We start from the raw sequence: 17836 nt of genomic DNA on the forward strand, positions 1-17836 counted from the left end.
TTAGACTTCAGTTTACTGTGAGAGGCTATCGCAGAAAAAAAAATAAACTATGCTGAATTCATTGACACCATTTTCAGAAAAATATGGTTAGGAAAATCTGACACTCAGAAAGACACATAGGCTGGGGCAGAGGAGGAGGGAGGTCCAGCTGGATACAGCTAGCTATTGCCTAGTGAATTCAACATATTTCTCATTTCTTTGAACAGTTTTTCCATATGACCAAATCAAAAAGGCCAAAGACCAAAGCTGTGGGCTTTGAGCAGCCTTATCTAGTGGAAACTGTCCCTTCCCATGGAAGAAGGGTGGAATTAAATGGCCTTCCAAGTCCCTTCCATCTCAAACCATTCTATAATTCCATGATTCTAAAGAACTACTTCATCCCTTCTATTTTGACTCTGAAGAAAAAACCCGAAATGTACCCAACCTAGTCATGATGATATATAAAAATCCTTTGCCATTTTCTTAAGAAGTCAGAAAAACAAACCAGGAGCACAAATGTGACGGTACCAGGCTGTAATGCAAACTAATGGCCTCACAGACTTAAAATCTCCCCTTGGTTTGCCAAATCCCTTGGCTTCTAAGTTACTGTTTTCTAAAAGCAGTGGCAAAAAAATCAGCACAACTTGGCTAAAGTGAAAATGAAAAGGAAAGTCAAAATAATATGAAATGCATGGACAAAATGGTTATGAAGAAACATTATATGGTCTGCAGATGCTTAAAACGCATATGTAGCCATCCAGCTCCACATATGCCAGTGGTCCCACACAGCCCAGATGGACATTGTTGCTAATGTGGCCAGAGCATGCTTGGATGGAGTAGCACACAGTTTGCAACATGCCTGGTGTGCTTTTAATAATTAATCCATTAAGAATTCACATGCATTATTTTCTGCCAAAGTTCAGCACAATTGTAATGTCTCACTGGTGTCTGGGTACAAAGTTATAGAATACTCACTTCTCTCAAAAAAAAACCCCAAAACCAAATCCTAACCACAAAACTCAAACAGAAAAGAACCCACCAGAAATATGTAATCCATAATTTCATAAACCCCGGACAACAGCATGTACAAACATTAATTCAAAAATTCTGGCTTATAAACTAATACCTCATATGTCCTTCTTACAGTCAGTCATTTATCATCTTGCCCAGACCAGGGGAACAGGGAGAACTGAATATACTGTCCTGGGGTGCTCCTGGAGAGCACCCACACCTGTCCTTCCAGTACAACCAAATGTGAAACATGAAACAGACCTTGAGGAGGAAGTCTCTGGGAGGGTAACATCATGCATTACCTCCCCCACATCATCTCAGTGACTCCAAACCACAGGAGAGGCAGAGCACACCACCAGCACTTCCATCACAGCAACTTCCCCTTTTATGCCAAATGGAAAGAAAGAAAGAAAAAAAAAAGAAAAAAAAAAAGTGGCCCATTATTTTGCACAGAAACAGAGCCTTAGAAGTCATGTGGGTCTCAGAAAATCCATGGCTTCTCCAGATCAGGGAATGCACCTTCCTCTGCCTTAATATGGTCTATGGAGTCTCACAGGGTCTCGTATCTCTTGCTCAATTCTTGTTGGGTTACTCAGGTGAGTGGTCCCTATGCAGAAAACTCAAGACAACTGCTGAGACTAAACATGATTAACCAGTCACTGTGGCTGGTTTGAACTCTTCACTGTTACAGCCAACTGTGAAAAAGAGAGCTCGTCTCCTTAATTTCCTACTTTCTCCCATAACAAATTGTGGGGGAAAAGACATCCACTATGCTGCTCAGAGCAATGCTACCAGCTGTAAATTACAAAGCAGCCTGAAAGACTGGACGTAACACTGGGTTCTTCCTTGTTTCTGGAAGGAAAACTTCCTTTTTCAAAGCCAAGAAAACAACCCATGAATTTCTTTAATCCCATGCAAAGTAAAGATGTGAATGTTATTATTTCAGAAAATAATCAAAGCATTCCAGTTTGATCCCAGCTAACAGTGACAGTGCAGCAGCATACTCATGCACATATAAAACTACCCCAGCAGAGACTCATGCCATTATCTACCTTCCTTCCCCTGGCACAATATCATTACATTCCAGGTTCTGGAAAGCAAAGTGGAAGGGGAATGAGATGATAACATTGTAGGATATCAAAGCATGGTAGCCCAGGGCATACTTTTATGCCTTTAATTTGCAGTTTGTGCACCCATTTGGCATATGGGTGCAGCTTAGAAGTCATCTCTCCTTCTCATTGCTATGACTGATTTCAAACATAAAAATCAGTCATGAACAACAGATTTCTGTGTAAATATGATTGTGACTAACTCAATCTAACCCTGAGAATCTTGGTTCCAATACGAATATAAATAACAATATTTGAAATTGATGTCTTCATTACATACTTTGTTGTGAAAATAAAAATGTAATTCAGATCTACTGTAAAACTTGCATTAAACATGCCAAGACAAAAGAAACTGGAGCTGTTTTGGAAGCAGCTATAAGCTGTCTAAATCAGTCTTTCGTGTGCATGACTCTGACAGAGATAGATAGCACAGATTTCTTTCCAAATGCTTCGTACAGGAGCAAAACTCCTCAATATCACTGATTTTATGGCTCTTTTCTATTTTGATCAATGAGTGCTAAATCATATGTATGTTCATAGGATGGAACAATAAGGTATGTTAGTCTGCCAGCAAGTTGTGGACATCACTTACGTCATATCCTGCCTAATCAAGGTTCACATAAAATTTTTCAACATCTTCCTGGGCTTCAGCTATCCTGTGCAAACAATGACATATTAATGGCAAGCAACATAACATTTTTTTTCCCGCTAAGTGATATTCCAAAGGATGTGGTACCAGAGCTTCCTCTCCAGTTTACAGTATCAGATATTTTATGCACAACTACAATTCCATAACTGGATTCAATTACACAGCATTACAAGACACTGTGAGCTGAAATATACATTTTAAATTTTAACACATAGTAACACAAAGAGTCAATTGTTGCTTGTTTGCCCTATTCTTGTTATTCCTGAACTGGATTAAAAAAAACAGCCTCCTCCTTGGTTTCCTTGACATTTCAGCCAGCAAGTTAAACCCAGAGTTACCAATAAGGCAAATAGAGACTTGCTAAGAACTTTAAAATCTACAAAGGGGAAAAAAAGGCACTGAAAGACTACATTTATTTCAGGCATCAACAAAATTCAAAGTGCACTGGACTCTACATGAGTATTGAGAGGTCTGGACAGAAGTGCATACAGTACAACCCCACCACCATAGTTCTGGATACCTATTAACTTAATTAATGAACCAGTGCCTCCACCGGAGGTGCTCACACAGTACTTGTGGAACCAGAAAAATAATGCAGTTTTTTTGTGGCATACACACTTTATGACATTAGGTTGCCATTCACTGAAATGCAGTCATCCAGCAGGGACTGTATCATGGCTGCCTGTAGACAAAATTCATCAAAATGCAACTCCAGGAGAACTCCAGGTCCCAAATAATGGTAAGTGGCATTACTCATACATACAGAGTCTCTGACATCCATACACAGCATGATACGCAGTTCAGATGTCCTAGCAGGTCTTAAGACTTGAAGTCTTGCAAAACTTTTTTATCTAATTCCCTTTTTTTAGCACTAACTTTTCTCAGCTTGATTGAGACAAAGGTGGAAAAGAAATAATAATTCATTTTGCCAGCCATCAGGCTGATTTCACAGGAAACTATGATTTACAAATGTGGAACCACATTCAGTTTAGAGAGTGAGATCTAAAATGGATTTCCAGCATCTTCTACAGAAGCTGACTGTCTAACGCTCTTAACTACTCTGTATTTCATGACAGTATGTTTCAGCAAGTATGAAGAATGCAATATGAGGAGTCTCAAGAACTACCTTTATTATATTTATAGGCATCCAAAGCCCCTACGAAGTTGTGATGGTTTACCATTTGCGAAGTTCAATCAGAACAGCAAGTTAAGGCAAGCCAAGCAGAAAAAGTATCACACAGATTTAGATACAGTTGGTCCTAAAATAATCCAAATATTCACACTCAGGAGGTAGTGAAACAATTTCTTTACTCTGCAGAGAGTGTGGAAAATGTGTGAGAATTATCAGAAACATACTGGTTGCTTCAGAAAGGACCTGCTGTGGGCAGACTTTGTAACTTGGGCCTACAAGAAGTGGGCTTACTGCAGTAAAACAATGCTTGCCAATGTATCAGAGGAATTGCAAGTACAGGTAAGACAGTATTGATAAAAATCAAATGTATGTGATTTGAAATCCACGTCCCTGAGTGTTGTGCACGTTCGGGCAAAGAAATCATGCCAGTTTATGAAGAAGCTGTTTCTGCACCAAGACATTTAGCATTGATGCTAAAAATGCCAAGGAACAATGGACAGAACAAAATTAGAAATGAACTTCACAGTGCTGCCTTCATATTGCAAATACTCTCATACATTTACAGCCAATTTCTGTTAGATAATACGAACTTCAATAAAGCTTTACTGAGAAAAGGTAGCCTTTTAAAGAAAAAGCTAATTTGTTACCCTGTGCACACAAAATAGGGACACTACTTTGTTCATACTGTACTAGTATGGAACATGAAAACCAAGTAAAACAGCACTATTTTTGCTCACTTGTTTTCCTCTTCAATCTCCTCCTTTCACCTTTTTAATCATCACCCAAAACCATGCAGACCCATAAGACAATCCAGCCTACTTGACAATTTCTGGCAAACAATATGACCTACTGATAATCTGTAAAATGCATTAGCTTTTCTGTACCAGATTTTGGTGTTCATTCTGTTTAACATTTCCTTTAGATGTTCTGTGACTCCAACAAAGATTAACTTCAGGAGAATCATATCAGTATTCTTAAATACCACCATCCTGTTATTTCCTTCCAGAAATACACAGCTCTTACCTGTGCATGAATAATCATCAATGCGTATGTATCCTGTTTTGCAGACACACATGAAGGATCCTGGTGTATTTACACACATGGTGTTCTCACGACAGTAGTGCCGTCCTTCAGCACACTCATCAATATCTGTGAACAAGGCAAAGAAGAACACAAGTCAAATTCAGCAGTATTTTTTACAATCTCTCAATATGCTGCTGTTCACTTCCATCAGCAGTGGGTTAGACTAAAGAGTTACTTAAATACCAGTACATTTTGGAAAGCTTTTTGGGTTTCCCCTTTTAAAAAAACTGCTTGAAATATTCAAACAAGAGAAGCACTACAAGTTTCTGTGAACAGCTGTTAGTGGAGTTACAAAGAAGATTACACTGGCTTATATCTTCCCTTTTGAAGTACCTCTGATGTTATTCCTATTATTTAAATAGAACAGGAAAAACAAAAAAGGAGGGTCCCAAACAACTGACCAATGGCCTTAGCACTGCAATGGCATCCATCACTGCACGCTGTGCACTTACCTCAGTCATCAGTACACAAAACACACAATTATATGCACACTGCATGCTTTTGATCTAACAGGAACCATTGTTTAGGAAGAAACTGCAAGGAACATGGTAAGATCTGGGAAGATCCTGAAAGTTAGTATAAATTTCTCTTAGAACAATAAAGTAGTCAATCAGTATTTTTAGTATATATAGTGTATATCTGTATTTTCAAATATCTACATACATATGTATATAGATATAGATATGTATACAGATAGCTATAGCTATAGATGATATAGATATAGATTATATAGATATAGATATAGATGTAGATGTAGGTATATAGATGATATAGATATACACACTGAACCTGAAAGGAACTTGTGAGAATCTCATTCATATAAAGATCTGTTTTGACAGAACAAAATGTAACTTGGTAAAATACCTGTTGGGGCAGAACACCTGTTACAGTATAAGGTCCTAGAGCAAACTCCCAACAAAAATTACTACAGGCATAGAATTCAAAACCTATTTGTTTTGGTACTCTCTTGGGCTTCAAAATTAGACTTATTTCTTGTATCAGGTTATAATTTAATGGTAAGACAGAGAAAGCATAACAAATAACAAAAAACCTTCTGCATAGTATTATTATAGAGCAAAAAAGAAAAGCTATATTGATTTGGAAGTGCTCAGTAGCACACTATTCCTGTAATAGTAACAATAAAGACATCATTACTGAGATGCTCAGTATACCTATTTATATTATCATGCAATGTGTCACTGAACCTTGCTACTGAAGTATGCTAAAAATCAAATGGGCGGATTGCTGGTTTGGTTTTGTTCCTGCTCATCAGTTTTGATTTCTTTCTTGTTTTCAATGTTGTAGCTTTCTGTCTTGAAATTAAATCTCTATGCAAAAGCACCTTGTTGCAGAGTCTAACGATAGCTCAAGACAAAAGACTGTTTATATAAACTGAAATCAGGGTTGATTTCTTAATGCTCCAATGCTGAATGTCAACATTAAGTCCTGTACTTTGTTCCTGCTTAGGTTGTATGCTTATCCCTCATTTCTTCTTATCTTCCCTGTGTCTTTAAGAACAGGAATTTACCAACTCCACTCGCTGACTGCTTTTTTTCCCCCCCTTTGCATTCTTAGGAGATAATTTGCCTTCCTGTACAAAACAGTGTGACACACTGAATATCAGTGATTCTGTATTAAGTTCCTAATTTCATTAAGTTTTGAAAAAATAATTTTCCGCAGGTCTTCTGCTGGAGAAGCTGGGGGCAGTTGGCTACCAAACATGAAGGTGTCCACTGCAAAAGAATTTCATGGCTGATGTACTTTGGCTGGTTTCCTTCCTTTTACCTGGTAAACTCTGCAGGCACGAAAGAATCATAGGTACATTAAGGTGCTAGTTTGGAAAAGCTAATCTTGCAATCTTCATTGCAAGACTTTATTTTTATCTGTACTTGCACAGATGAGTGTGCATACAGTGAACACAGTGAGCACAATAAGGCTCCAAACAAATTTTGTGAACTTCATCTAAGAACACTAAAAAAAAAAAAAAAGTGAAGCTATCATAAGACTACCACAGCTGGTTTTGCACAGAGAGTGGTATAGGGCACAGATCTCCTGACTTACAGATGTTCTGCAGAAACACAAGTATGAAGTTCACAAAAGCAGCCAGCAGTTACAACATACAGCTCAGCCTCTACAACAAACAATGCAACTTTTGTCTTTCATAATCCCAGCTAATAACTCCATATTAAATTATTTGTGTTGATTTGTATTTATGTAACAGCATCAGTCTTTGAGTAATTAAAGGTCTTAGGCTCTCAGCATCAACAGATTGCCTAGAAACCAGCTCTGGCACCCTCAGAAAATTCTGAAACTTAAAAATCCAAAGGCTCAGAACCATTAAATAGAACTTTCTGAAAACTATAGTACTGATTGCTTTGGCAAGTAAATAGCCACAGGAGATGCAAAATGCCAATGGTTTTTGTTTTGCAGGAAAAATCTTAAAGTCAAAGCTCTTTCTATTCAAACCTCCTAATTTCGAAGTGCTCTAAATAAAAGCTTTCACTTTGCCAACATACCACATATTGAGATTTTGAAAAATGTTTTATTTATAACTGTCTTTTTTCTTCCCCAAACCTTGCTTGTTCAACTGATAAAAAACAAACAAACTAACTAAAACAACAACAACAAAAAAAAATACCCAAACAAACCCAACCCACAACTATTCAGGTTAACATAGAAGTGTTCATTTGGACAAATCTGATTTACTGGTTTTTCAAACTGATTTGCAAAGATATTGCTCACATTTTTAAAATGTTCACTAGTAATCAAAACTCCCAACCAACTCTGTTATTGCTACTATCATAAGATTATATCACATTGGCACCTACAGACCCTCTACACCACAGACACACAGCCAATAAGATGATGCTTTTACAAACAACTTGCAACTTTAGTACCAAATAAAGATAATTAATACAAAAAGGAGTAAAATAACAGTCAAATGACAACTAGTCACACAAGGATTAACCATACTAAAAGCCTGCAATTCCATTCCTCCTTTGGCACTCTACATGCAAGCTTCATATACATTAAGGTTAAGGTATGACAGATCAAGGAGTACTGAACTAGGGCAGGGAATGAGCCCAACAACTGTTGTCTTTCAAAGCTACCAAAATAAAAGCTTTTTCATCCTGTTTACTGGTTGAAAACATTGGTGTACCCTTTTATTCACCTGTCATGGTGTAAGCCCAGTTGGCAACCAAGCACCAAGGCAGCCACTTGCTCACTCTCCAACCAGCGGGAACAGGGAGAGAATCAGAAGGATAAAAGGTAGAAAACTTGTGGATTGATATATAGACAGTTTAATAGGGAAAGCAAAAGCTGAGCACACTGAAGCAAATGAAAAGCAGGGGTTAACCCACTGCTTTGCAATGGCAGGCAGGTGTTCAGCCATCTCCAGGAGAGCAGGGCCCATCACACCTAATGGTTACTGGGGGTGTCACAGTAACATCCATCACTCCAAACGTCCCCCTTCCTTCTCCTCCCCACACTGTATACCTCAGCATGATGTCACACGGGCTGGAATCTCCCTGTGGTCAGTTTGGGTCACCTGTCCTGGCTGTGTCTCCTCCCAACCCCCCAGGCACCCCCAGTCTCCTCCCCAGTGAGGCAGTAGAGAACCAGGAGAGGTCTTGGCTCTGTGTAAGCCCTGCTCAGCAATAAGAAAAACAAACATCTCTATTATCATTGTGTTCAGCAAAAATCCAAAACACAGGCCTGTACTAGCCACTGTGAAGAAAATCAATTGTACCACAGCCAAAACAAGCATGCCAGGTTTAGACTGAAATGCACAACAGAAAACCTTATGCATTTCCATATGCAAGTAATCCTACAACATTTATCTTAATTTTCTTCTTCCAAAAAGCCTAGTTAGCATATTAATGCATATTCAGGTCTTACTGTTCAGCCAGTAAGATACCGAATCAGTTCAATAGGATGAATGCACCATCCCAATGTCTCTACACATTCAACAATAAAGACTTGTGTGCTTGAAGTCTGTGATGTGATACTGAGCCACCAGCTGTGATGTACTGACAACAGTATAGTCATGGAGATCATCAACCTGCTCTATTCCCAGTGGAACAGATAAAAGGGGAACCTCTGAGAAAACTGGTTAATGTAAAAGTGTTTGGAATCTGCACTTCAATGATTTATATATACTTGCAAAAACATCAAAAACAGGGGCAAAAAAACCCCAAAAAACCTGCCTTTCTTTATTCCCTCGAGCACTCAAACAAAATTTATGCAAAATATATAACTGAAAAAAAGTTTCCCTGTATCCCTTCCTCCTGCACCCTAATGAGTTTGCTTCCCCAGAGTAAAATTCCCAGTTATGTTTTACAGTTCCATTAATAAGGTGAGAACTTGACCTGCAATCTATAAATCACTTTTGACCAAAGCCTCACACTAACAAACAAAGCCTCTCCTTAGGCCTCCCTATACATCACAGCCTTTATCCACCACAAAAGCCTGCCAGAACAAATGAGTCTGGTACTAAGTCAGTAATTACGTGCTGTTACAAGAAGATGCTACTACCAGAACAGAGGATTCTTTATGGATAGTGTCCTGCCTCCAGCCATTTCCCTTAAAACTCATTAGCATCTAACACCAGTGATCTCCCTGGTCAAACTTAAAGAGGTATATGGTAGCCAGGGAGATCACTGGTGTTAGACACTATCACATTTTAAGGGAAGTGCTAAAACCCTTGCAGGATTTTTTGCAACAAATAACATTAATTATCCAGGAAGAAAGGGAACATGAACATGAAAAATTTTATTTAAAATAAAAAAATATTGAATAAATACATTAAAAATTACCCTTAATACAAGAGCAGAGTAGATCAGACCTACAATTTAAAATAACACAAATAATACCCCCATGGACTTTATGTGAATAAAACAGTATATAACACAAATAATACCCCCATGGACTTTACGTGAATAAAACAGTATATCTTCACAGTCTATAAATATCAGGTACCACACTTACATGTTCAAGAGGCTAATGTGTTTTCACCTCTCACACAACTTCATCAGCACACCTCCACCCTGATCTGAGGGCTCTGCTGGTATCACTGCTCTCTAATCCTGTGAAACATGGGCCTCTCCACTGAAAATTCCAAGGATGGATCCCAGTAACAATGATCATAACATAGATCTTGCAGGCACTTAGCTTTATGACTACCAAACTGACTCATACAGAAAGACAAGCAGGGAAATATGGGGACTCTTCTCCAGACCCTGACCTAGAAAAATGGCATCACAAAATCAGCAGATGCTACTCAATAATTAAGGGACTACGAAAATGTAGAGTGATTAATCAGAGCAATCAATACCATTAAAAAGGCAAATGAGGGTTTAAAATCTTTAGAGCAAACACAACCTGTTCTGCACCTGGAACAAAGGAAAAGAAGTTCTGCCCATTTACTTTGTCATCCCTCCACCACCAAGTCCTACTTTTCTCACTTTCTACCTCTGACATCAAGCTTCTCTGCTGTTTTCCTCCCACAACCACCACTTTCTACCTAAGTTTAGTCCTGTCTTCAGATCTTGCTCACTTCATCCCTCCTGTATTCAACCCATCCCTTCACCCATCAGCACTTATGCCTTCAAAGAAAGAATAGAGCATAACTTTAAAGCAAGATCCCACCAGCTTACCCACCTGTGAAAGTATTTGGCTTTTTTATTTCCACCACCAGACACACTACCTTCCCAACAGCTCAAATGCTCAGTACCCTAAAACTTCCTGGCTCATTGCTCTAATAAAAATATTCCCAGTAGGGTCTCACACTTTCTTGACCATATTTCCAAGCTCCTACTCTCTTCAGCTTCCCTTAATTTTCACCTACAGCCCAGTTTCATTATCTTGTGTGTTTTGGTTTCTGTAACTATCTTCTACGTGTCTCTTTTTGTGTAAACCCTTTATCACATACTGTCCAAGATGACAAAATATCTTGGGGCTCTGGCACAGCCCTTGCTCCTCCTCCTCCCACTACTATTTCTAGACTCAATGGAGTCTACCTGTGAAGCCTACAGTTTAACTACTGCTGTTACCTCCAGTCAGTCACAAAACAATCATTGCACTTTTGTTTTGCTCTGCTCTATCAAATCCACTGCAGCAGTTTTTCCAACTGACATATTCCACAAAGGATGTAACCATCAACTTCAGCCAAAATGGTGTATTTTTTCACACTGTCCCACATTATTTACTCCAGCTGACAGAGCCACCATAGTTGTTATCACTCCTACCCTCTATAGATAATTTTTAACTTTTTCTTCTCTTTATACCCCGTGCTTTTGGTATACCAATAGCCAGTAAAAAGCCTGGCTCCAACAGCAAATTTATCAAGAGCTAACTTGTATACGATCTATGTCTAAAACTGGTTTTTTGCTCTTGGGCAGTTTTATTACTTTTATTTTTGTCTACCTTTTCAGACCTGTGTGTCTCAGCTCCCCCAAAGAGAAAAGCTCTAGAACCTAAGCAATCATAATCATAATCTAGCCCTGTGAATCAACTATAAGAACATATCCTTCATACTGAGTTAAAGCATAAAAGAATTACCTCAAGTATACACAAAGACCAAGAATAAAAGAGTAAAACAAACTTCCATTATCCCCACCATGCTGGTCCCAAAAAAGAAACTGGTCACTAACAACTCATACAGTAACTTGTAGGGAGGGTAAGAAGAATTAGGCAGTTACTAGTGAATATTGATTTTTATTGAATTATTAACAGATCTGCAGAGAAACTAGGAGAGTTGGATTATAAGTATTAGTTAGCACTCTTGCAAGTAAACTAATAAGAGGTTGTTACACCTTGACTAGATTGATAAGGCATTCATTAGACTAAAAATAAATTCCAGCTATTGGTTCTTCACACGCGGGGTGTTCTCTCCTAGCCCATAACTAAACTGCACTGGTAACACATACATATTGGACACATCTTGGTGCTTTTCTCTTTGTGCTATTTTAAATCTCAGATCTTTGCTTAATTGCATGATTTCTCTGTTCATCTCCTGCAGCCTAAGAGGAGGCCATCAGGAAAAAAATATTAAAAATAAAATCAAAGTCACTCAAGGTCTACACTCCTTGACAAAAGTTCTATATAGCTTTGCAAGGACAAAATTCAACATTACAGCATTTCAGAAATATAATTTTTAATAGTACAAAGAGTTATTTTTATTTCAACTTGCCCCAGTTTTTGGAAAGGAAGACAGACCGTTGAGATAAAACTGTCCTTGTTAAAACATGTAGTGGAAGATGTTGTTCAACGGCTACTCAAGAATGTGAGACTCTTGGAAGAAATTGAAGTCTTTATCTCAGTCTTGTGAAAACATCACTGGACTCCATACACATTATGTTGTTTTAAAAATACATATCACAGGAAAAATTTGAAAACAAACAATGTCCGCCATCATGGAATATTTTACTTGTCAAACTGCATCTTCTTGCTATTTAATATCTTATAATTAATTCATATAGTCGCGTATATGTGATGAAACAAGTAATTATACATAGTTAATTGTCAGACATGAAAGCATCCCAGGGGGCCTTTCCTTAGGTTCCAAATAACACAGTTGCACACTGAGGAAAAAAAAGGATGTTGTATATGATTAATTAGCCAATTCCGAAAACCAGAATAACTTACTGACAATCCAGTTCATGATCCAATCCCCTTCCTAGTTACTTAGTTAGAAATAGGTCTTTAAATCTGAATTGCAAAGTAATATTTTTCTTTTCTTATTTAAATATGACAGCTTCTCATAATTTCGAACTGTGAATGTCAAGAATTGCAAACGCTACCCACTCATCCTGTTTTTGTTTCTCCCTATTTTAAAAGGGCAATAAGAAGCATTAATATTTTTATACAGAGACTACAAATGTCTGCTGGGTTCTTCTCAGGAAGGCATGCCACAGATTGTACTGCACCAGTGTATTTCAAAACTCCCTGTTGGAAGACAGTAAAGACAGTACCTGTAAGCAGTGATAAGGCCCCCACGTGTGGTTAGACTGCATTTGGGATGAAACCATGCAGCATATTCTTGCCAGCTACCTGGTAAATTACTGCCTCTTTTATAGAACTGTTGACATCACAACTCAGCTGTCTCAAACTGTGCCAAACTAGTTATGAGTACTGTAACAGATACAAACACTGTAGCTGTTATTGCTCTGTATTCTTCATGAAAGAATACTTATTTTAAATTCAGTTTGCCTTAATGCAAGGCACTTCTGTGTCTTTGCTACAACTCTTGGGAATCCAGTGTTGATGCTATAAGACAAGTCACTCTTTTAGACTGAAGTTTTAAAAGCCACAAAAGAAACCCAACAATTTGGCTGTGCATACTTTTCACACAGTGAAAGCACCTAATTTTTTCAGTAGTCATCTCTCAGCTAACAGTGAAAACTGGACCAAAAGTAAAATAAGAACAAAACTAAAGCCTTATTTTCTTTTCTCTTTTGCTTGCACATCTACTTAATTTGTACAGAAACTTTCACCTTAATTTTTCATCTGAAGACAATTTACATCATATGTTTTTATTGCTAGTGAAAAGGGCTGCTCTCAGTGCAATAAAACCTCTCTTTACCAGATACTAGTAGCGAAGTTTAAAAGAGTTTTCAAGATGATCCCTTCATATTATTAGTTTCAGCTGTTTGGCTTTTCCTTAATTGTAGTAACATAATTTTCATTCCTGGCTATGGCTGGATGATAGAATCATTCCAAACATAATTAACGTAAAAGTAAATAAAATCAAGTATCACTGAAACACATCCTACAATCTGTACACATGCAAACTATCCCACTGCTACAAGTGGTGGCACAATCTGTACCTCAGTATGAAACACAATTTATGAACTGGTATCAGGGATACTGCTTGTGCACTTCAAGTTAGGAATAAACTTTACTATTTTCCTCAATTAAAGCTAATGCAGACAAGATGGATTGATCCTGCTCCGACACACTGACACATTAAAACTGCTCCTCTAATTCTTCATATTAAGATTTCTCACGAACATAATGATGGAAATAAGATGACATTCAGTGTTTTTGATGAGAAAACATTAACAACTAATAATATATTTATACTATTTAATATTAATATTTAATTTTTATATTAATACTATTTAATTAGTTTTTAATAGAAATTTGGAGATAACATTCCACCCTCCTGGAGTGAAAGTTCTAGTTTCTGCTTGATTGGTTTCGCAACCCAACTCCAAATGACTAGGTACTGACTCAAGCAAACTGCCAGCTGATGGAGATGGAAGTATTTATTTCTTAGCTATATGTGATACTACTGACACTTTTCACTTCCAAAAAATACTTTTTCTTTGAAGGGGGAAGTGTGAGTAGCCTTCCCAGCTTCACAAAGCTGACTGTATTGTGAGCTTTTAAGTAGGACTCTTACTCAAAACAAAAAAAAAAATAAAAAAATTAAAAAATGGTTCACACCATGAAGACAGCAAAGCTAGCAAATAGCCCAATACTGTGTATTAAAGATCCAGAGGACTTAATAGAATATATACTATTACTCTGAGGTTTATCTCTATTATGGGAGACTCTTACTTACACTCTCCCAATATTACATTTAAGAAAAAATATGCTGCTGATAACTGCACTTGGCCAATACAATGCAACACGTATCCCACTGCAATTTGATTATAACTATTTATCCTTTACAAGATTTCTTCTCTTCATTACAATCTGTGAAAATCAGATGAATTTTGAAAGTGTACTTTATTTTTGTAATCCAGTAGTTAAAACCAACAAAATAAACAAGAAGATTAACAACAGATTGTACTACTTAGGTAAGTGAAGAAGTGCAATATTCATATTGCTGAGGAAGAGGGTTAAATAATGCATTAGTATTTTATGCATACACAGGGATAAATTAAGTAAAACTTTGTAAACAGAATAATAACATACAACTGTGAGCTAAGGAACACCTGATAAGGTCTAACCAAGTGTCATTTCTGACGTGCTCCAGAAATCTCTGGAAATAGGCAATTTCTCCTCTAAGACAGCTTACTTCCCTCCACTGACTCCATTTGAATCCACTGATTCAAATCAAGCCAGCTTATTCAAAAGCAGATTTCTCAACTGAAAACCTTCTCCCCTCAAGGGACAATCACCAGTGAAGCTGATGTAACTCTCAAATACAGACAAAGTCATTCAGTCTTTGGTCTAATTTCATCTGCTACACTTGAAACTGGGACAAACATGACAACAGCAGAGAAACTAGAAGAGTTACTGAGGAAAAAGAATAAATTAGAATATAAATGGAAAATCGTTTCACAAAAAAATGTTCTAAGTTAACTATGTTGTATACTGTGTAAATAGTACAACTAAATTTCCAAAGATCAAAAAATAATCATTTTGGTCCACACACCCATAGCATACATTTGTGATGTGTAGAGGGCTGACCCTTGTCAGCAATTTAGCACCCAGCAGCTCTTTTCTTGCTCAACTTTTCAATGGGATAGAGGGATTAATTAATTAATTAATAAGAGTGAAAGTGAGAAAAAATTAATGAGTTGATATGAAGACCATATAATAAGTGAAGGGGGATAGGGAAAAAAAATGGACTCAAAGGTAACCATTCTCCAGCTACCACCAGCAGACCAGCCCAACCAACCTGAGAAATAGCCACACAGTACTCCTTTTTTCACTACTGAGAATGACATCACAAACCTAAGTCACAGCACCACACAGGCTGCTACAAAGAAACTTAACTCTATCACAGCCAAGATAGATACATGATGTAAAATAGCTTCTGCATCAGACAAAAGCCTCTGGATAAAGAAGTAAATAATGCAGTTTTCTCAAGTCATGTTCTGTCTTGGTCTCCACAAAAATTACTGTATTCTCCTGTCTTCTTTCTTGAGCTTCCTCTGCTCTCTATTTAATCAGCAATCCTTGGCAGTACTTCTACACTGAAATCAGATTTTGTACAGAGATAGTTAAAATATGCTCTAATCAATGCTCCTCATCAGATTACCATGGTAGCCAAGTGTCACAACCTTTTTCCTAAAAGCCTTTTCAGCATAACTCCACCATCATAAAAGCAGTGGGTATTGAACACTCTTTGAAATGTATTCCAGAGTATAATCTTCAATTTGAGACTACTGCAGATGTGGCCTTAGGAAAAACTAATTACACTTCACCAGAACACCTGTTTTAGTAAGCTGTTGATGTTAGGTAGCATGCTGCATTAAAAGCACCTACACCTGGGCAGCACAGCATAATCCATATTACACAACCTGCCCAAGTATCTCAAACTGCATAATAGCCTGAGGCAGAAAATAGATTTTAAAGTATTTGGAACAAGGCTTCCAGCATGTAAATTTAAAAATACCAATTCTTTAAGTATTGCTTTACACAGTACTATGAGGGAAATGTGCTAATTGTACTAGGAGCTAAATGTGATGTAAATATTAACAAATGTTATTATAATATAACAGAAAGTTATCCACCATAAAAGTATCTAGAGACACCACACAGCTTTGGAAAAGCACTGGTTTATTCTAGGACAAAAGCCAAACTCTTCCGCCATTCAGGTAAAACTTATGCAGCTTTTCCACACCCACACTGAAACCAGCTTGAAGTGTTCTTATTTTATTCTTCTCCTTAAGGAGAAGTTCTGCAAATGGGAGCATCATTACTTCTGTTTATTCTTTCAATTTTGATAGTCTTGGAGCACAAATCAGGATTCTATTTAGTGAAACTTGGCTCTAACACAGAGCCAATGACATGCAATTTTGCAGTATACCTGAAGTTTGTGCAGTGCCAACACAAACAGCTCTCATATCTATGGGCTTTAGCCATTAAAGGAAACCTTCTCTGAAAGGCTGTGTGTTAACTTGACACTACTATACCTGGCATTGCTTGCAATTAAAGACTGAATAATAGCAGAATGAAAAAAGGGCATCCACTGAGAAAGGGAGGCTGGCACCATTTCAGCCATTCAAGCTGAGGAATAGGACTTTTGAAAAGAGCTGGTGTTACACCATTGCTATTGCCCCTTTTGCTGTTTGCTAGTTCAGTACATAAAGTAAGAGTCTCCTTCCAGAAATAAAAACCTCTGCTCAAAGAGACATTAGAACTAGAAAAGGGATACAGTAATAAAAGCACAACTCTGAAGAAACATGGGTATTTCAGTCCCCTGTCCTTTCCACAAAAACAATCCTAAAGTTTTAATTTGTAGCCTTATTTCCCATCCTCCTAGCAGATGACCCTCACAGTCAGTCAGGGATGGACAGCCAAGGCCAGGTCTGGACCTGTGTACCAACTGTGCACAGCTCAAGTGTGGTACCAACACCACAGTTACAGCACAGAACCACAGCAACGCCAGGCTGGTTTGCCTGTTGAGGCAGCTTCACCTCCGGCAGGGAGAACCTCTTGGGACATGACCCAACCTCCTGAGCTTTTCTCATGTGGGCATATCTTCCTAGTGCAGCTTACTCCTATTACCTTCAACATGAGCAAGTCTTCCTGGATCAGGAACATTTTTAAGTGACAACTTAATGCCTTCAAATGTAATAAGCAAAATTATTATTTGTATCTAAATAATGTGTCCCAATCTTTTATTCACTTGTGCATGTTCTCGGAAAGAAGTTAAGCAGATTCATATTTATCACCCAGACCCAATGTAATATTGCCCATACAGAAACAATTGAGCCAAGAAATCTTCTCAAAAAAATCATCATATTGAAATCAGGTACTGCACAAACTGGTAAATCCTCTTATAAGAAAGCATCAGTCTCACATAAGATAATCTACTGTGTCCTCATCAAACATTTCACCCTCAATGCTGATAAAAAAGTTTCTTGTCTTTTTTTTTGCTTATGGCATGCCTTGCAAGTTATACACAAAGCA

At 37.7% G+C, this 17836-nt stretch overlaps 1 protein-coding gene across 1 annotated transcript in view; it reads right to left on the reverse strand.

The window, feature by feature from the left end:
• NELL2 (neural EGFL like 2) overlaps positions 1-17836 on the reverse strand; it is a 135247-nt gene that overhangs the window by 57744 nt on the left and 59667 nt on the right. Inside the window, exon 13 of the mRNA XM_062491153.1 lies at positions 4904-5029. Coding sequence (XP_062347137.1) covers positions 4904-5029 — 126 coding nt within the window. The remainder of the gene's footprint in view (positions 1-4903; positions 5030-17836) is intronic.

This window comes from Cinclus cinclus, chromosome 4, assembly GCF_963662255.1.
Source record: "Cinclus cinclus chromosome 4, bCinCin1.1, whole genome shotgun sequence".
Classification (NCBI taxonomy): domain Eukaryota; kingdom Metazoa; phylum Chordata; class Aves; order Passeriformes; family Cinclidae; genus Cinclus; species Cinclus cinclus.